At 44.9% G+C, this 19,732-nt stretch overlaps 2 protein-coding genes across 3 annotated transcripts; both read right to left on the reverse strand.

Annotated features, from left to right (window-relative positions):
• Window positions 1-446: 446 nt before the first annotated feature.
• Window positions 447-5,346, reverse strand: LOC107373661 (GTPase IMAP family member 7). The gene is made up of 2 exons (XM_015941794.3): window positions 4,904-5,346; window positions 447-3,942 (listed from the first exon to the last, which is right to left on the reverse strand). Exons 1-2 carry the CDS (start codon window positions 4,950-4,952, stop codon window positions 3,026-3,028), a joined length of 966 nt encoding a protein of 321 aa, XP_015797280.3. The 5' UTR covers window positions 4,953-5,346; the 3' UTR covers window positions 447-3,025.
• Window positions 5,347-7,046: 1,700 nt separating this feature from the next.
• Window positions 7,047-13,657, reverse strand: si:ch1073-357b18.4 (uncharacterized). Of its 2 annotated transcripts, none has more exons than XM_070542825.1 (4): window positions 13,040-13,657; window positions 12,895-12,963; window positions 11,163-11,449; window positions 7,047-8,449 (listed from the first exon to the last, which is right to left on the reverse strand). In XM_070542825.1, exons 1-4 carry the CDS (start codon window positions 13,248-13,250, stop codon window positions 7,589-7,591), a joined length of 1,428 nt encoding a protein of 475 aa, XP_070398926.1. In that variant the 5' UTR covers window positions 13,251-13,657; the 3' UTR covers window positions 7,047-7,588. The 2 variants fall into 2 exon arrangements, with proteins under 2 accessions (XP_070398926.1, XP_015797278.3); XM_015941792.3 differs by having other exon boundaries at window positions 11,163-11,455.
• Window positions 13,658-19,732: the final 6,075 nt, after the last annotated feature.

Below are 19,732 nucleotides of genomic sequence, written 5' to 3' on the forward strand. Positions count from 1 at the left end.
GGGTGTATTCCAACTATAGGGGGATCACACTCCTCAACCTCCCTCGAAAGGTCTACTCTAAGGTACTGGAGAGGAGGGTCCAATCGATAGTTGAATCTCAGATTGAGGAGGAACAATGTGGTTTTCTTCCTGGCCGTGGAACTGTGGACCAGCTCTATACCTTTGCAAGGGTGATGGAGGGGGCATGGGAGTTTGCCCAACCAGTCCTAATGTGTTTTGTGGATTTGGAGAAGGCTTATGACCGGGTCCCCAGAGGCACCCTGTGGGGGACTCTCCAGGAGTATGGGGTGGGTGGCTTTCTGTTAAGGGCCATTCAGTCCCTTTACCAGAGGAGCGTGAGTTTGGTCCGCATAGCCGGTAGTAAGTTGGACCTGTTCCCAGTGAGGGTTGGACTCTGCCAGGGCTGCCCTTTGTCACCGGTTCTGTTCATTACCTTTATGGACAGAATTTCTAGGCGCAGCCGTGGTGTGGAGTGTGTCAAGTTTGGTGGCAGGAGAATCTCGTCTCTGCTTTTTGCGGATGATGTGGTCCTCCTAGCTTCATCCAGCTCTGTTCTTCAGCTCTTGCTGGGTAGGTTTGCGGCCGAGTGTGAAGCGGCTGGCATGAGGATCAGCACCTCCAAATCTGAGACCATGGTTCTCGACAGGAAAAGGGTGGCTTGCCAACACCGGGTCGGGGGAGAGGTCCTACCTCAAGTGGAGGAGTTTAAGTATCTCGGGGTCTTGTTCACGAGTGAGGGTAGGAGGGATCAGGAGATTGACAGGTGGATTGGTTCAGTATCTCCAGTGATGCGGACGCTGAGCCGATCTGTCATGGTGAAGAGGGAGCGGAGCCAGAAAGCCAGGCTCTCGATTTACCAGTCGATCTACGTCCCAGTCCTCACCTATGGTCATGAGCTTTGGGTAATGACCGAAGTGGCCAAAATGAGTTTCCTCCGTAGGGTGGCCGGGCTCAGCCTTAGAGATAGGGTGAGGAGCTTGGACATTCGGGAGGGACTTGGAGTAGAACCGCTGCTCCTCCGGATCGAAAGGAGCCAGTTGAGGTGGTTTGGGCATCTGGTCAGGATGCCTCCTGGCCGCCTCCCCTGGGGAGGTGTTTCGGGCATGTCCTGCCAGCAGGAGGCCCCTGGGTCGACCCAGGACACGTTGGAGAGGTTACATCTCCAATCTGGGGTTACATCTCCGGTCTGGACCGGGAACGCCTTGGGGTCCTGCCGGAGGAGCTGGTGGAGAAGGCCGGGGAGAGGACGGTCTGGAGGTCCCTAGTTGGGATGCTGCCCCCGCGACCCGGACTCGGATAAGTGGAGGAAGATGACGACGAAAATTAGCTTTCTTTTCTGCTTACCTCTCTTCAATCTTTCTACATGCAGAAAGCCATTTCTGGTTCCACAGGTTATGGGCCACGGTCCTGGAGTTTAAAGGCAGAAAAGTGTGTTTTCATGCTGTTTCTTCCAGCAAGTTCATAAGCAGTAGGTATCAGTCCCCAACACACAGTAAAATTAAACAAATCATTGTCAGGTTGGCCAAGCAATGCAACAACTTACTGCTACCGACTTCAAAAGTGAATTCTAGGAAATCATAAATGTATACAAGCACGCCCTTAAAGATACATGAATTTGTGAGTGAATGAGTCAGAGTTCAGCTACTGATTACAGCTTAAAATGAACACTCACCAACAAACTCTGTTTCCTTATTGTAAAATAGTTTATTCACCAACTTAGACTTCATTCAAAAAGAAACAGGTCATTTTAAGTCTCACCTTTGCAGGTTCTAAACCAGAGAATCAAAGAAAAAGTCATCCAGACACTCATACCGCTTTAAAGAGGAAAAACAGGAGCATTAGCAACAGTCTTAACTTTTCCATTCTGCTAAATTCACTCCAGCAGCTTGAGAGAACAACTTTTTTCACAGAAACAAGAAGTGACAGTAAACAACAACAAAGATGAAGTACAAGTCAGCTGGAACAGGGGGTGTTTCTCAATGTCAAGGCACCTTGCTTACGAGGACACTGCCCTTCCTTGGTCAAAGAAAACAGTTAAGTGGAACAGACTTGCATCACGTTACCGTGGCTTCCACGGCGGTCACGTAACGTCACGTGACACGGGAGATAACATTATATTTTATACATATTAGATTCAATATAAATATACGAGTCTTTTACATTTTAAATTGTGTATATGTTTATTAAATTCAAAATATAAGTGAGTTACTACCCGCTAGCCACCGAAGCTGCAACTACTAAGCAACTAACCAATAGATAACTTCTTTGGATCTAAAAAAAACATTTTAAATTAGCTGACTTACTTTTAAACTTGAAAATTGTCCCTGAAGTAGCTGCTGGCTTCTGATCCGCTGTCCTTTTGAAAATACCGCTGTGTATTGTGGGTAATTTTTGACCAAGGCTAGGCTACAAGACACCTCCCGTGTATCCTCGCTCAGCTAGCTAAACGGCTAACAAATGGAGAACACACTCCTCGGTTGAAGGTGAACATTGCATTCGACTGGAAGACGTCTTGGCGGCTCCCGATGACGTATCTCCTAGGCAACCTGGGCGGGGCCAAGACATCAAGGCAAGGTTCTTTGGCATTTGGAAACACCCAGAAAGTAGCCTCAGACGGCAGGATGAAGATCTTATTTCCTTAACATCTCCATAACATCTCTCCTCTGATTGGCTAAAAGCAATTTGACTCTACCACTGTCTCTGTTTGCTCTGCAACGCTGATGTTCTTATCATCCACTAATAACTCAAGCCTGAAGGAGTTCTGCCGTGTTGTGGAGTTGCTAATGCTAACAGTTAGCTGCTACTAGCCGAGACGTTCTGCTGTTTCCTGAACGCTAAACCAACAACAGCCCTCCCCGTCGCAGGTCAAGATGAACGTGTCTGTTTTTTACTGTCCTGTCCAGCTATGAAGCAATCAGAACTGTTGTCTGAGTGCCGAAGACAAGCCTTACACTTTAATTCTCACAGGTGGTCAATAAGACTTATGCTAGCGGTCGTTTTTTCTTTGAAAACCAGAATATTCCACTTAGAAAAGTTGAAGATATTTTGATGTACATGCTGTCCAGATGACTGCAACAGTTATCTGGTATTTATCGGGAACTTTGAAAGCTCTGCCAAACAACAGCCACCCAAATACCGGCAGCAAAGTGAATTTCAGAATCTTGTTGTTTCTAAACTTTTTCTCTGCAGCTCTTCTGGCGTTCTCCTCCTCTTGTCTCCAAAGCTCCCTGATCTTCATGTTGAGTTCCTCTCCCTGGTGATGATTCTGGAGGTCCCTCTCTTTGGTATTGATAGCTTCACTTCTCTCTGCCAGGATGCTCAGCTGTCTCTCCCTGATCAGCCTCTCCTGATGTGGATAAAGCTGGGCGTGGTAGTGACCGCCTCCATTCAAGGCCACCAGGGTCTGGATCTTCTCCATTAAGTGCACCACCTGCGTCTGGTCCTCTGAGTTTTTGTTGTTGAAGACGTGGAAGCCACCACTACACTTACGTATGAAGCTGCGGAGGTTGTCGCCACTTTCCATGATGACGTCATTTATTGTTGTTCCTTCCAGTCGGTCTCCGTGGGTGAACAGGACGATGGTGTAGTCCCACACTCGGGGGCCAAACCTGGCTTCAATCAGCGTGTGGGTGTCTTGGTCCTCCTGCGTCATCCTTCCCAGAGGAACCACAAACACAAAGACATGAGGGCCTGGCTCCTGCAGCTTCACACGCTTCAGAATCTCTCGAACAATGACCTCTTTGTCTCGGTCCTTCTCAAAAAGCCCAGGTGTGTCGATGACAGCGACAGGCGTGTCCTCAGCCATCCCAACCTCCTTTTCACAGTCAACCGTGACTCTCTTCAGCTTCATGTCAGATTTAAACACCATTTTGTTGAGGATGGTGTTCCCACTTGAACTCTTGCCTGCTCCACTTTTCCCAAGAAGCATGATCCTCAAGGGTTCTGTGAAGGTGACCAATAAAACAATTATTATTTCATTTATTTTTGACATTTGTTCCACTGACCATAAACCGCTGTGGCTGCCCCCTTTGTGTTTTAGCTTGCTCGTTAGCAGCCACATGTGATGGAAAGTTGCGTGAAAAGGTAAAAAAAAAACTTACAAATCATCAGTTAATGCCCATGTTTAGCCAAACCGAAATTTTGATGTAGGGTGTCAGGCCACATAACACCATAATAGAAACCCACCAGGGAGGCGTCCAGGAGGCATCCTGACCAGATGCTCGAGCCACCTCAACTGTCTCCTCTCGATGTGGAGGAGCAGCGAATCTACTCCGAGCCCCTCCCGGATGACCGAGCTTCTCACCCTATCTCTAAGGGTGAGTCCAGACACTCTGCAGAGAAAACTCATTTTGGCAGCTTGTATCCTGGAAATGTCCCCAATGTCCACGTTATACTGCAGAGCCGCGTCAACCAACACAGCCCCACAACATCCAGAGCCTTAAGGAACTCACCCAGCTGGGGTCTTGCCATCTAGGAGCTTTTTGACCTCCTTAGTGACCTCAGCACCGGAGATTGGAGAGCCCAACTTAAAGTCCCAAGCCTCTGCTTCCTCACTGCCTGAATCTAATCAGTTTGATCAGTGTGTGTTTTTTCTGTTTGCAACAAATGACTAAACACTAAATCAGTTACATAAATCTCAGCTCCTAGATGTATTGTTCTTGTATTACTGTTTCAATAATACTTTCTCTGTCTTTCATTTGGTTTTATACAGATCTTCTTTAGGCATTAACACAGTTTCTGTTACTTGATGACACAACATGACAAGACCAGAAGTAACAAAGAAAGATTATGTTTAAAAGCAGGGAAAAAAAGTCAAGGTCAAGGTCAAGGTAACTTTATTAATATCCGCAGGTAAATTTGATCCTACAAAGTATTAGAAGTGAGAGGTTATTTCCACATTTACCATCAGGTCTCGTGTCCTGTTTCACTTTGGGGACGTCATCAGAGCTCATGGTAGAAAATGACTGAGGTCTCACAAAGACTTCCAGGTGTCGTATCCTTCAGATCAGAACTTATTGCAGGTTTTCTTCCTGTCCCTGATTCTAAAACGCTTTATGACTGAGTAAAGAAGTAAAACCCAGAAGTAATGAGAGTGAGAGTAACTGAGCAAACCTGTTGGGTGGGTTGTTCACCTTTGTACTCTTTAAGCTTAGGCGTTACTTAGAATTTTATACAACTTAGTCATTCCCAACTGAATAAAAACTCTAGGACACATCTGACAACATCGGTTCATTAGCCTGACAAACCATCCTTTGTGAAAATTTACATGCAGAATAAAATGATTTTGCTTCCGATGGTCTTGAGAGATCAGTTCATTTCTGCCCACGTATAGAGCAAACTGCAGGTTAGAGACTCTGTGAAGCAATGTTTAGAGAAACATAATAGAAACTCTTTTTGAACAGTTTTTTCCACAAACGTAAATTATTTAGGCTTTTAGAGTCATTTTTGTGAGAAAGGTTAATGTTTTTTTTTTTTTTTGCCAAACCAAGTGACATCAGCTGAGGGAGTCCTGCTAGCTTAATCCAGAGAAAAACATGGATTCTAATGCGGCTCTGACACAGAGGAAACTGTAAATGTTTATAATTCTCCTTCTGATGGACAAAAACCATAAAGTTATGAGTTTGCTGCTCGCCCCAGAGAGCAGAGACAAACCAGAGGGAGAAATCATCGGCCAAAGTAGAGAGATTGTGCTGCGATGTGAGGAGAATAGCAGGTGAGTTAACGATGCTAGCTTAAACTCGTGTGCTAGCATCACAACATTGTACAGATTACTATCGTGTTCCAGACAATTACAATTGTATCGGTCAGTTAATATAATATTAATACTAATGAGCGTCTGTCAGCGGTCTCATACTCGTTAATATCCGTTCACCTAGCGTAGTTTAGCACTTAGAGAGAGGGAGAAAGACGCCTGTCATCCGGTTCTGGAGCTCAAGCGGGCTTCTGTGAGCTGGATCCGACCCAGACACCAGCGTGCCAGTCCAGCTAGTATTTTTAAAAGCTGCACATGATCCTTTCCTGGAGGTCCAGGCGGTGGTTCTGATCTGGTTCCGACCCGGAAACCAGCTCCACTGGCCCGCGTCTCTTCTGGTGGTCGGTTCTGACCTGGTTCTGACGGTGATCTGAGCTCCAGAAATGTGCATTTAATTTTTTAAACCCCACCATGGGTCTCTGAAGCCCAGTGCGGACCTCCCTGACCCGGTACCGACCGATGTGGGCTACAGAAGTCCCGTCTTCTCAGCTGCACAATACGCCCTCAGGCACGGAGATAGAGGCGCTGTTTCTTTTATCTGGAAACCCGTGGACTCGATGTCCAGACAGGCTGGAGTTGGTACAGCCTTCACACACTCTAGTTTATCAACATGAACACAATCCAACAAAACACACACACTGACTGGATCACATGACCTCTACCCTAAAACTAGCCTCTCCACACTGAGCGGAGGCAGCCTAGCTTCTAACTCCCTTTGGTTACATCAGAGGTTCAGATTTAGAAAAAAAAGAGCCTTTTTAGAAGCTTTGCTGAGAAAGGCCACTTTTTACTAGAATAACTCTGCTGTTAAATGACATATCCACAATAAGATTTTTAAATAGTATTTTTGGACAGCATTTTATTTGAATTAGAAAAATATTTTTACCTGCATTTTGCTCTTTAAGACACTTAAAGTGTTTAAAACCTGACAGAAGGTTGCTGTGATTTACAGAGAGGTTTTGCCCTCTAGTGGCCAAAACAGTCCGTAGCTTCAGGATTTGAACATTTGTAATAATCTATTCTTTACCGTCATAAAATTTTAATCTCTAGTAGGAAACAGCCGGCATAAATATTCCTAAAAAAATATTATACTTTTAACTTGGTGCCACGACTCAACTGGAACAGGCCTTTGCTGCTGGCGTCCATCAGCTTAAAGGATCAGAGATGCCGTTCTGCAGACCTTGGATGGAACCAGTCTGACCAGTCTCCTCCACCCTGAACAAGACATCTTCATTCACACAACTGAGGCTGAATTGATACTTTCTTTTTCACACCATCCTCTGTGGTCCCTAGAGATGGTTGGAGGTGAAAATCCCAGTTCAAACTCACTTCAATCCTCTTTCTTCTCCCTTCTGATGGTCAGTATGAACTTTGACTCCTCTTTACCACATCTAAGTTGGTGCAGTCTGATTGGCTGATTAGATCCCAAACAGCGGAACAGGAGTACTGGGAGTGTATGTTAGATGATGCATTTAAGCAGCTTGGGAAGGAAGCTCACATTTATTCAGTTATTTGATGTGACAAAGCTCTTTATTGACTCAAACAAGAACATCAGACTTACTCCAGTTTGTGTTGCTCCCAGTGAGGCTAACATGGGCACAAATATGTTACCCTAACATTAATTGTGTGTGTGTGTGTGTGTGTGTGTGTGTGTGTGTGTGTGTGTGTGTGTGTGTGTGTGTGTGTGTGTGTGTGTTCACAGCAAATTTAATGCATCCCAAATAACGCGGAGAACAAATGTCAATACTTTTACATCAATCTACGGAGAGATAAAATGTCTGCCATTATGTGACGGTCACAGTAGCAGCAAAGATGCAGCATTCCCACCTTAAAGCCTCACTTCCGATCAGCCAGCCTCTGCAGGAGAGCAATGACGGTGTCCTGCTTGGAGGACAGCAGCTCCAAGGCTGTGGCTATCCGCCCGAGGGACTCAGCCATCCGCACCTCCCTCCTCTCACGCCTCTTCTCTCTGGCTTCCACCCTGCGCCGAGTCACTCGATCAAGGTAAGCCTGCTCCTCCTGCCGCTTTAGGATCTCCTGGAACAAAGTGATGCTGGTTTGCTCCTTGTTTCCTTTCTGCCCCTGCTCCTCGATGCCAGGGAGAACTGATGGAGATAAGGAGGTGGCAATGGAAGGATTGTGACAGGAGGACGTTGGTGGCAAGGAAGAAAGTCCGAGGACATTAGGATTATGACCAAGTTGCGCTGTACTAAGACAAAAAGGTATGAGCCCAGATGTGAAGGATGAAGTCTTCCGACTTTTGTAGCTCGGCACGTTGAGGTCTGTGCTACTGGTTGAGACAAGAGAAGAAGAGGTGGAGGTTGTTTCTGTAAAACAAGGCGAGGAGATAAAAGTAGAAGCTGGGACAACTGTGGCTGGCTGACTACTGGCAACGTCACCATTGAGGACAATAAGAGGCTTGAGCTCTGGAGCTTTAACTGCACTGATGGTTGCTGCACTCTGTGAGGTACTCGCAGCTGTGCTGTTGATGACTTGGCTGGTTGCTGGTTCAGCACCACCAGTTGTGGAAAAGTCACCAGTCGGATGGACGATGGTCGTCGGCGGAGGGAGTTGCCCCGGCTTTGAGGTGATCTTTGTCGAAGGACCAGGCTGTGCCGATGCGTTCGTGCCACCTTTGTTTCTTTTGTTGTTGATGATCTGTGTGCCAATAGTGTCACAGAGAGTGGCGTCCATCAGCTAGAGTGAGAAACAACAGACCAGAAATGAAGAGCTGTGCATAAAAAAAATGGATTTTGTTAAACAGAGATCGGTTGATCATCAGTGAATATCTTTCAATGGGAGGTCCAATCCCAGCAGAGTAGATCTAAAGCTGCTGCTGCTTCTTGTGTCTTGTTTTCACTGACTGACTTGGTTCAGTATGCTATCTTGTCTGTTTTCATTGGAAAAGCAACCCATACAACCAAACTGCGCCACTCCTGGGCTTTGATTTTGGTCCCTAGGACAGTGGAACGGTGTGGTTAAGTCGAATATGGATTGATATCAGATTCATGTGGTTTGTTTGCTGCTCCACAATGACCCAAATCACAGCCTAGCACCAGAAAGATCTCCTTCAGTAAGCAGTATCTTTGTGCTAACAGAAGATGCGTTCCCTCCAGAGTGCACACTCTGCCAAATCCTCCAATTACACGAGATCAGCCATGCTGCAACATCACATTCCTATTGGTCAAAAGTGTATCTTACATGATGTAACACTAGCAATGTGATAAAGCTGATTCTCCACCGACATAATTATTTATTAAATACAAAAATTTATGGATGAGGAACATGTGTGAACCACCGACACCTTGAGTATTGCGGTTCCCCCGTTCGTACGCATGGTGTGAGATTTTCCTATGTTTAGGAACATTTGCTTGCACAACTACAAAATGATGAATACCACACATTCTGTATAATTGCTCCTATGCCTGAAACACACAAAGATCTGTGTTTAAGTACGGTTGATAAATGAAGGCCCAGAACCTTGAGATGCTTTTTGCATGGCCACTTTTTCATTGCACCGTGTATTCGGGAGCTGTAAGATCCAGCCACATTTCATCTTCAATGTCCTCACTAATGGAAAGATGTTTTAACCCAAAATTTTATGATACATGGCTCAATTCATACTTTTTGTTCTTTACGAATTGCAGAAAAGCAGCCCCAAAGCATAATGTTTCTACCCCCATGCTTCACAGTGGGTATGGTATTCCTGGGATGCAATGCAACTCCGTATTCTTCCCCCTTCAAACGCAGGTCTCATCGGACCACATGACATTCTCCTGATCTTCCTCTGGATCATCCAGATGGTCTCTGGCAAACTTGGACATGTGCTGAGGGACCTTTCATCTTGCATATGACACCAGGCTAGGTCCTCAGGTTTAACCCCACCTGCTCAGTAACGGTCTAACTGGTGGTGGAAATGCTCTCCTGAATACGCTGGATCATAAAATTTCAGACCAGCTCGCTCCGACCCACTCAGCAGAAACAAGGCATCACCTGGGCTCTGAAGAACTGGACCACATCTTTGTTTAACACAGGGCCTAAAATCAATATCATGATACATTGAGGATTTCACCTCGATAACGACAATTGCCAACTCCGGGTCGGGAGAGAGGTCCTACCTCAAGTGGAGGAGTTTAAGTATCTCGGGGTCTTGTTCATGAGTGAGGGTAGGAGGGATCGGGAGATCGACAGGCGGATTGGTTCGGCATCTGCAGTGATGCGGACACTGAGCCTATCTGTCGTGGTGAAGAGGGAGCTGAGCCAGAAAGCCAGGCTCTCGATTTACCGGTCGATCTACGTCCCAATCCTCACCTATGGTCATGAGCTTTGGGTAATGACCGAAAGAACGAGATTGCGGATACAAGCGGCCGAAATGAGGTTCCTCCGTAGGGTGGCCGGGCTCAGCCTTAGAGATAGGGTGAGAAGCTCGGACATTCGGGAGGGACTCGGAGTAGAACCGCTGCTCCTCTGGCTCGAAAGGAGTCAGTTGAGGTGGTTTGGGCATCTGGTCAGGATGCCTCCTGGACGCCTCCCTGGGGAGGTGTTTCGGGCATGTCCTGTCGGCAGGAGGCCCCCGGGTCGACCCAGGACACGTTGGAGAGGTTACATCTCCAATCTGGTCTGGGAACGCCTTGGGGTCCTGCCGGAGGAGCTGGTGGAGAAGGCCGGGGAGAGGACGGTCTGGAGCTCCCTAGCTGGGATGCTGCCCCCGCGACCCGGATAAGTGGGGGAAGACGACGACGACCTCGATAACGATAAATGGACGATAACTACAGGTATGCGCATAAACAAGGTTGTCCACTAGATGGGGCTGCCACGTGACTTAAGGTGGTACAGCATCTTAAGTGAATGTTGGCAACCTACACACATCTTTTTATTTCTTTATTATCAAATTTATTGACATGAGAAAAATTATCTCGATAAGAGTCAGAAATTTTGATAACGCCCTAGTTTCACCTGAAGTTACAGTTGATGTGGAGAGAATTTGTGAGATTTCCCGTCTGATCTGGGAATGTCAGTGTAGTTTTAGCCGTGTGGCCAGACTCCACGCACTGTGGGACCAAAACTGGTTTCATTGCCGTGTGTGGTGGGGTACGAGCTGTCCCCATTCAGTTTTCCTTCAAATCTGTCTCTGTCTCGTTGGTATATTTGGTCAGCTGTGGTATGGATTTGCCCTGGTTCATTTACTTATCTGTAAACAGTCGGATTGCACCCAAATGCACCGTTTTAATAATCTTTACAAGCATAAACAAATCTGTGGGAACCGACTTGCTTAAGTCAAGTAGTAGAAAAGCTATTTTTCGGCATTTTTTTTTGTTATTTTCAAGTCTTTTCAAGATCTACTCAATGGTGCATCCACCCTGAGAGAAGTCAGTCAGGCCCTAGCCACAAGCATCTCTTCCTGACTTACATCAAAGAACTCCCAGGAGGTCTTGGCATGCCCCGTCTCCCGACTGCGGTCCTTGACCCTCTTGTACGTGACAATGAGGTTGTTCCACTTGCGGCGGATCTTTTCCACAGGAAGGATGTGGCCCTTTGAGGCCATCTCTTCCTGGACGCTCTGGAAGAGCTGTGAGCGTTCCCGAGTCTCATACAGGCCCCAGCGGCGCCCGACAGCTTCGATCAGACACAGAACAGCTTTGGAGGAAAAATCTGAGCCAGTGGAAAGAGTCTTCTCTCCTGGAGCAGGTGGGAGCACTGCAGCTGGGACAGAACAAAGGTGACCTTTTAGGCTTCTGTGTGAAATACGTTGGCGCAAAAGTTCAATCTGTTCCTCACTTAACTGTCATTTGTAGATTTATGTTTACTGGTACACATGAAACATCCTTCGAGGGCAAACCAATAAATATGGGAGACTTAGCTCATATACAAAATCAGACTCCCGTAGAATTAATCCAACGCATCAAATAAAATCAGGGCCAAGAGATGCCCTGCCTGAGGTTTTCCGGTCTTTTATTAACCTACATGGAGAATCCAGATAGGGACACTATATATACAGATTCTCACAATATTCTGACCAAGAAGACTGGGAATCTCTTCACCTTGCTGTTATTAAATCTACATCCAAGTCAAACTTTGTGTGTTGGCTAAATAGACTGATTTCGAGTATTATTATTAAATGTATCGTCAACTTTACATTTGATTCTAAATGTGTATTTTTGACTCTTTAAAATGAATTTAAGAAAGTATGTTTTATTTATATCACTCTTATCACAATCACAAAGGGCTTCACATAGATCAAAACATAATAAAGTCATAAAATCATAAAAATAGATTCACATCAGAAAAAATAAGGTCATAAAATTATAAAATTTCTTAAACAGATGAAAGATGATTACAAATGAGTTAAAAATAAGAAAAGATAGATCACAAAGTGCTTCACACAGCTCAAAAACAAAACGTAAAGTCACACTAAAACAGAAATGAATTAAATCAGAAAAACAAAGTAAAATATCATGAAACAGATGAAATATAATTACAAATCTGAATGAGAAAATAAAAGGTTTAGGTCAAAGCAGCTTTAAATAAAAGGGTCTTTAGCTGTTTTATAAGGAAAAACACTCCAAAGTCGGGGTGCAACAGTCAGCACTTTTATATCTGGTCTTTGGAACTTCTAGAAGGTTCTGGCGGGTTGGAGCATAAGGCTTTAACAGTTCAGTAATATAGGGAGGAGCTTGACCATGTAGAGCTTTGAAAGTTATAACCAGGATTCAAAAATGAACTCTAAAGTTAACGGGTAACCAGTGCAGAGACATCAGAATAGGAGTGATGTGTGCTCTTCTGTTTGCTCCAGTTAGGAGCCTCGCTGCAGAGTTCTGGACCAACAGAAGGAGATCAAGGGCTGTTTTGTTAAAACATGTGAAGAGTGTGTTGCAGTAATCTATACGGGAAGAGATAAAGGCATGGAGAACCATTTCAAGTTCATGTTTTGACACCAACTTTCACAGTTTGGAGATTTTTCTTAAGTGATGAAAACAGTTTTGGACCTATGTTTTTGAGTGGCCTTCAAGATTTTTTTATTGCTATTTTGGAAGGTGTTATTGTAACGAACTGAGCCCCATGCTGATGAAAAGATTCAGAAAGCAGGACTGGGATCAGATTCTGAGTTGCAGCAGGAGGTCCAGCTCCTAACATGACCTTACCTGGAGCTATCTTCAGGTATGTTTTTCCGTCTGCTGAGGTGGTGAAGAACCGATCAGAGCTCACAGGGTCTGAGGAGGAAACTTGAACCTTCAGACATGCAACCTCAGATTTCCTTCGGCACTGTTTTATTGTACAAGAACTCACACAGCAGAACAGGGGGAGCAGTGGGGGCGGCCTGCAGCTCCTCAGTCAGCTCCTCCGCAGTCTGTTGCAATCCTCCTCCTCTGCATGCGCCATCTCCGCAGGGCGCAGGCGACTCCTGGCTGCCCACAAGCGGCGCAGATGAGCTCTCCTCCGCGGCTTCAGTCTTCACGTGCATCGCTGAGACGTCTCCTCCCTGCAGGTTTGCCTCCATGGTGGAAGGCGAAGGCGACAGCTTCTGCGCAGATCGGAGGGAGGAAAGTTTTCGGCTCGCCGTTCTGCGATCAGGGATGCGGGTTTCAGCCAGAAGTCACGCAGCTACGGCCGCAACATGTGCACGCAGCGTGCGTGGCGGTCCAAAGCAAACCAGCTGCATGTTTTCCTCTGTTTGTCCGTGAGGAGCGGAGAAATGGCTGCGCCGTCCAGCTCTGCTCAGCTGACGGATGCGCATGGCGGCTGCGCAGCTCTCAGCTCAGATCTGCTGCTGGCAACCGTGACGGTGACGTCAGCTGACCGCGCGACACGTGCTTGGTAAACAACGCAGTCAACCTGTTGGAAGAAGAAAATATCATTTCTACAGCGCCTCTCAAGATAAAAATCACGAGGCGCTTCAAAAAAAAAAGTAAAAAAAAAAACGTATTTAGACAATGGTTAAAAGTATATTTAAAATGAGCAAAAAGACAGCTGTGATTAAAAAAAATTAAGAAAGAGAAAGAGAGAGTGACTAGGAATGAGGGAAATCAGTGGATCCTGAGGAAGGTGGAATAGGTGGGGAGAGCAGAATAAAGAGAGAGAGGTGAAGAAGGTCATACAAAAGCCAGCTTGAACAAGTGAGTCTTCAGCTGCTTTTTAAAGGAGACCACTGAGTCCACTGATCTCAGGCTCAGGGGGAGAGAGTTCCAGAGTCTGGGGGCCACAGCAGCAAATGATCTGTCACCTTTGGTCTTTAGCCTGGTGCTGCACAACTAGTAGGCTTTGATGACTGGACCTCAGGGACCTGCTGGGGGTGTAGGGACTAAGAAGATCACCAATGTAAGATGGTGCTTGTCCATGTAAACAAAGATGAGGGTAAGATGTCGAGGGGGCATGCAGAGGTCTTCATAGAGTTAACTAGTTGGGTTAACTCAGGTAAAGAAACAGGAGCAAAGCTATCTAGGATGATGGGCCTGGTTGGAGTCGGGAGAGGCGGCGATAAGGCTGAAGGAGAGATGCTAGATCTAACCTTATTGACTTTGTCCACAAAGAAAGACAGAAAGTTCTCACAGTCTGTAACAGAGTGGATGGAGGCTGTAGGAGAGGCAGGAGAGACGATGCTGCTGATGGTGTTAAACAGCACCTTGGGGTTCCCTTTGCTCTGGGACACCAGGTTGGAGAAATAGGAAACCCTAGCGTCTCTGACTGCAGAGTTAAAGGATGTCAGAAGATCCTTTAGGTGCAGCAGATGGACGTGGAGATGGGTTTTCTTCCACAAGTGCTCGATTTTTCTGCATTGGCGCTTCAGGCTGCGAAGGCTGTCCTTAAACCAGGGAGTAGGGTTCACTGCAGGAACTGATCTGGTTCTGACAGAACAGATGTTGTCCAGAATGGAGAGGCAGTGCTCGTTAAACTGAGAAGTTAAGGAATCTGGGTCGTTATCAGAAGAACAGGGTGGATCAAAAGCAGCAGAAAAATTGCTAGCTGTTGTGATTAAATAAACACAAAGGTGACAAATGCTCCTAGATGGAAATGCTGAATTAAACCAGGCTTTATCTTTAAAACAATGAAAAAAAAAAATCTGAGTAAGTGACTTTATTCTATAATGAATCATTATAATTTTACATTTTTCCACTTATTAAAATATATAATTACTGGTTTGGTTCTTTATTTATGTATTTATTGGTGGCCTGAGGATCAGGTCTCTGCTTTTGGCAGATGATGTGGTCCTGTTGGCTTCATCAGAACATGATCTTCAGCTTTCGCTGGAGCGGTTCACAGCCGAGTGTGAAGCAGCTGGGATGAGAATCAGCTCCTCTAAATCTGAGACCATGGTCTTGATTCGGAAAAGGGTAGAATGCCTTCTCCGGGTCAGGGATGAGGTCCTGCCCCAAGTGGAGGAGTTTAAGTATCTCTGGGTCTTGTTCACGAGTGAGGGGAAACTGGAGCGTGAGATCAATAGGCGGATTGGTGCTGCATCTGCAGTGATGCGGGCGATGTACCGGTCTGTCGTGGTGAAGAGAGAGCTGAGTAAGAAGGCGAAGTTCTCGATTTACCGGTTGATCTACGTTCCTGCCCTCACCTATGGTCATGAGCTTTGGGTAGTGACCAAAAGAATGAGATCTCGGATACAAGAGGCCCAAATGAGTTTTCTCAGAAGAGTGGCTGGGCTCTCCTTTAGAGATAGGGTGAGAAGCTCGGTCATTCGGGAGGGGCTCAAAGTAGACCCGCTGCTCCTCCACATTGAGAGGAGCCAGTTGAGGTGGCTCGGGCATCTGGTAAGGATGCCTCCTGGACGCCTCCCTGGTGAGGTTTTCCAGGCACGTCCAACTGGGAGTAGACCTAAAGGTAGACCCAGGACACGGTGGAGGGACTATGTCTCTCACCTGGCCAGAGAACGCCTTGGGATTCCCCCGGAGGAGCTGGCCCAAGTGGCTGGGGAGAGGGAAGTCTGGGCCTTTCACCTTAGGCTACTGCCCCCGTGACCCGACTCCGGATAAGCGGATGAAAATGGATGGATGGATATATTTGGAATAAACTGTATTTCTCAAAAACATCTAAATGTTGCACAATTTTAACATGAAAATGCTGTCATAATAATAATGATTTTGTTTATTAATAAACATTAATGTGTAATTAATAAAATACAAATCTGTTCTCAATCTTGTAAAATAATGTTTCGGTTGACCATAAAAGTTTCATCCTGAGACTAGAACTTTGGTTCATGAAGCTATTTGGGATCAACAGGAACTCACAAACAAGCCCCCCCCCCCCCCCCCCCCCCCCCCCCCCAGGAAAAGCCAGTGTTAATAAATCATATTAATGTTCAGTCAAACCATAAATTGATCTTATTTATTGAAGACATAATTGTAAAACAAAACAAAAATAATACAATTAATGAGTAAAGAAATAATCGGAATAAAAATACATGTTTCTGATGCTCACCCTTTTAAAATTTATTTTTATCTCCATATGTTTTTGTGAACACAGCAACAGGTGAATTCACCTAAAAAAATCTTTATTTTAAATTTGGAATAACATTTTAAATAACTGAAATGTATTTTTCTGGAATGTTTGTGTTTGTAAATTTTATGTTAAAAGTTTTGGATACAAACGTTTTATTTATTTATTTATTTTTAATAAAAACTAATAAAGGAGCAATGCAACACATCACCACAGGCTAAACTCTCCCAGAGTTACCGCAAGGACCAATTTGGTGTGCCACCCCAAAAATTTCTTTGGCCCCATCTGGCCACCCCAATCAAAATTTTCTATGCGCCTCTGCTCACAAATCTAAACGAATTACCTTTTCAACTTTCAAAGAAAACTAAATAAAGATAAAACATTGTTTACTGAAACCAGATCTTTCTGAATATTGATTTTTTTTACCAAAACCCAGAAAAAAAGAGATTTGTAAAAAAAAAATTGACATAACCACAAAACTTCTAAATCATTATAGATTAAATAAGTTTTTAACTTCAATAACTAAAAAAACCTTAAAGGGACTTTACAGAGTTTTGAATTTTTATGCTCGCGATTGCCCCCTCAGGCCAAAAGCGTAACGGCAGCTTCAATAATAGGCTCGTGCGCATGCTGTATGTGCACACTCCTTAATGAAAATAACAGCTGAGACAGTCCCGTGTGTGTGTGGCCCGGAGGACAGGAGAACACGCAGCTAATTAATTAAATAATATGGTTCTGTACCTTTCTCTTCAGCACAGCCGACAAAGGTTTAAGATGGGTCAGTCCTCCTGCATGCTCAGATCATTCCCTTCCCTTGCTTGAAAAATTGTTCCAAAATGAAAGTTGAACCCACATCTTTTTTATCTGTGAATTCAATGCCGTTCGGCGAGTCTCAAATAAAAATTTGGGCATCTTACTGTAAAAAAAAAACTATACCATCAATGTAAAAAACTCTAAAATAACTATGCTCACATTCAGAATCGAGCCCGGGTCTTCTCCACGAGAGTCCCACGTCTTACTAGGTGAGCTAAAGTGCCAGCAAAGTCTCCTGTATCTGTAACATTTATATCCTTGATGACAGCTGAAACAACGTTCAAAGAACAGTTCGGAGCGAAAATGGCTATTTTGTTGCTAATTTGCAGGAAATATCTAGAAGAAAGTTCTACAGAAAGTAGCTAAGGGTCCTCAGAAATGTAGCTAGGTTCATCACTAGGCGTTAGGAACAGCGACAAAGTCGCTGAGTTGGCACTGCCTCTCTCTCTGCTGCTAAAGCTACGGATAGCAAATGCTACGGGCTATGCCTGAGCGTGAACGCACATGAAGCAGCCTGCTCGACCCGAGCAGCTCTCTTTTTCTGTGATTTTACAGAAAAACAGGCAATCACAGTAAAAATGCCAGGGCTCATTCTACAGGACCAGGGCATTGCAGGAGAATGTATGAAGAAGAAATTTATTATTTCTATACATGTTTTGGCTGTCAAACTTCCATAATGCCCCTTTAAAATCTCATAATAAATGTGTAAATTTGGCACCACCTATTTTTACCGTTAGTCATGATTTGTAGTAGTTCTCCAGTGGGCGGGACCTTCCTCCTGCTAGCAAACACACCTGATACTCATCAGCTCCTCACCTGTTGGGTGTGATCCAGAACTCTTCCTCTCCTGTTGCCTGTTTCTGTCTTGATTTAGTCGTTTTACGACACTCTGCAGCTCCTTCTCGACAGAACTCACCTGGAGGAGCGTAAGGATCTTCTGGTCCATCCTGCTCTTCGCTGCCTGGAAGCTCAGCCGGCCCGCTCTCCAACATTTCTCCATATCAGGATTCTACTCACTGGTTCAAACCAGGAAAGCGCACCACCCATCACCCCTCCTTCCAGTCCCCGATGCGGCCTCCACAGGTATGTCGTTTCTGAGTCCACCTAGGCCAGGGGTGTCAAACTCAAACTCACACGGGGCCAAAATGAAACTCTGGGACGGAGTCGAGGGCCAAACTTAATATTTTTGAAAAAGTGACGGCAAATTTGCAAATTTTCTTTATCAACATATATGCAATTTTGAACCTTTAAATTTGGAAACAAACTTATTTCTGCATTAACACTGAATGTGGAATAACCAAATTACACACGAGCAAGTCAGTTTGAAATAAAACACATCAGTGGTATTCATTACTTGTAGTATAATCAGTATTTTTAAAATCTATTCAGGATTTATGTTGTTTATTCATTTTTCTTATTTTTTATTCTCCTTTTTTTCTCCTGTAATAAGTGTCATCGCTGCTGTGACGTCTAGCTTTCCCCACTGAGGAACAATAAAGGGATTTTCTATTCTATTCATCTATCTGCAGCCTTTCCACTTCCTGTTTTACTGTAGGTTAAATCTTTTCTCACGGGCCAACAACAAAATAAAAATATAATTTTATCTTAAATGAAAATGCAACATCTCACCTGTTAACTTTCATGTTTTGGAGCAGAAAAAGAGCATAAAACCAACATATTTAAAGCTCAGTTTGCTCCACTGGTTTACTGTGATGCTCACCTGTTCCAGCCAGATACCTGCATCATGGGGTTGATCTGAGCTGAGGAGACTCCTGTTGTTTTGTTCATCTTCATCATAATAATGACAACATTAGATGACAACAGGTGCTCACATAGGTTTGTGCTGATGAACATGTCTGAGCAGCTTGACCACGTTGTTGTGTGTCGGGGAGGAAACACAACCACAGAGTCGTGCTGGTTTGAGCGTGTCGCTGCTCGCTGCAGTTATCAGCTCTGTCTGGACGTTAGTTGGAAAACTTTCTCTTTCAGTCGTGAACACATTACTGAGCGGCTAGAATCTCTGTTTCTGGGCTTCAACGTCAGAAAACAGCTGCGTGAACTTGGCGCTGAGTGAGAGGAGTGTAGTTTGTCTGAGACAGCGGAGCTGCAGACACCGGCAGCAGGCACTGGAAAAAACTCAAAGGAGGGGGCGCGTCGGCTCCGCGCTGACGCAGCAAAGCATCATGGGAGTTAAAGTCTTTGCGGTAAAATCGGCCAGCTGGCTAGTTTTATTATGTTTTTGATATTTATCTCGCGGGCCACATAAAACTGCCCGCGGGCCGCATCTGGCCCGCGGGCCTTGACTCTGACATATGTGACCTAGGCCAATGGCGACCTGCACCTGTCACATAAAATTCTCCCTCGACTTTATTTTAGCCAACGTTTTCCTTCGCAACACTGAGCAGGTTGGATCCAAATATTCATATCTGGTTTTAAAACCATTCTGGTTGGTGCATTTAGGGGTCTTAATCAAAATAAATGATTAAAGATAAGAGTAAATATTTTCATACACTTTAACGGTTGCTTTTCTGTAATTCTAACTTTATGTACATGTGCTATTTACACACATTGATGTTTAATGTTTGCAGTAGGATGGCTTTTTTATGTTGCCCAATAAAGCTTTAGAATTACAGCCGATTATGTAACTGGTGCACGTGTGATGGTTAATAACTATTAGTGGTCTTTGACACATCAGAGGTTTGGTGATCTCTTCATGAACAATAAATC

This window comes from Nothobranchius furzeri, chromosome 12 (genome assembly GCF_043380555.1).
Source record: "Nothobranchius furzeri strain GRZ-AD chromosome 12, NfurGRZ-RIMD1, whole genome shotgun sequence".
Taxonomy (NCBI): Eukaryota; Metazoa; Chordata; class Actinopteri; order Cyprinodontiformes; family Nothobranchiidae; genus Nothobranchius; species Nothobranchius furzeri.

Bases quoted from the DNA above. Each gene is read 5' to 3' on its own strand.
- LOC107373661 (XM_015941794.3), bottom strand. From the start codon at position 4,952: ATGAGCTCTGATGACGTCCCCAAAGTGAAACAGGACACGAGACCTGAT. The intron at 3,943-4,903 runs GTAAATGTGGAA...TCACCTTCACAG, and splicing joins ACAGGACACGAGACCTGATG to AACCCTTGAGGATCATGCTT.
- si:ch1073-357b18.4 (XM_015941792.3), bottom strand. From the start codon at position 13,250: ATGGAGGCAAACCTGCAGGGAGGAGACGTCTCAGCGATGCACGTGAAG. The intron at 12,964-13,039 runs GTGAGTTCTTGT...TTTCCTCCTCAG, and splicing joins TGCTCCCCCTGTTCTGCTGT to ACCCTGTGAGCTCTGATCGG. The intron at 11,456-12,894 runs GTAAGGTCATGT...GTTCTGTCCCAG, and splicing joins ATACCTGAAGATAGCTCCAG to CTGCAGTGCTCCCACCTGCT.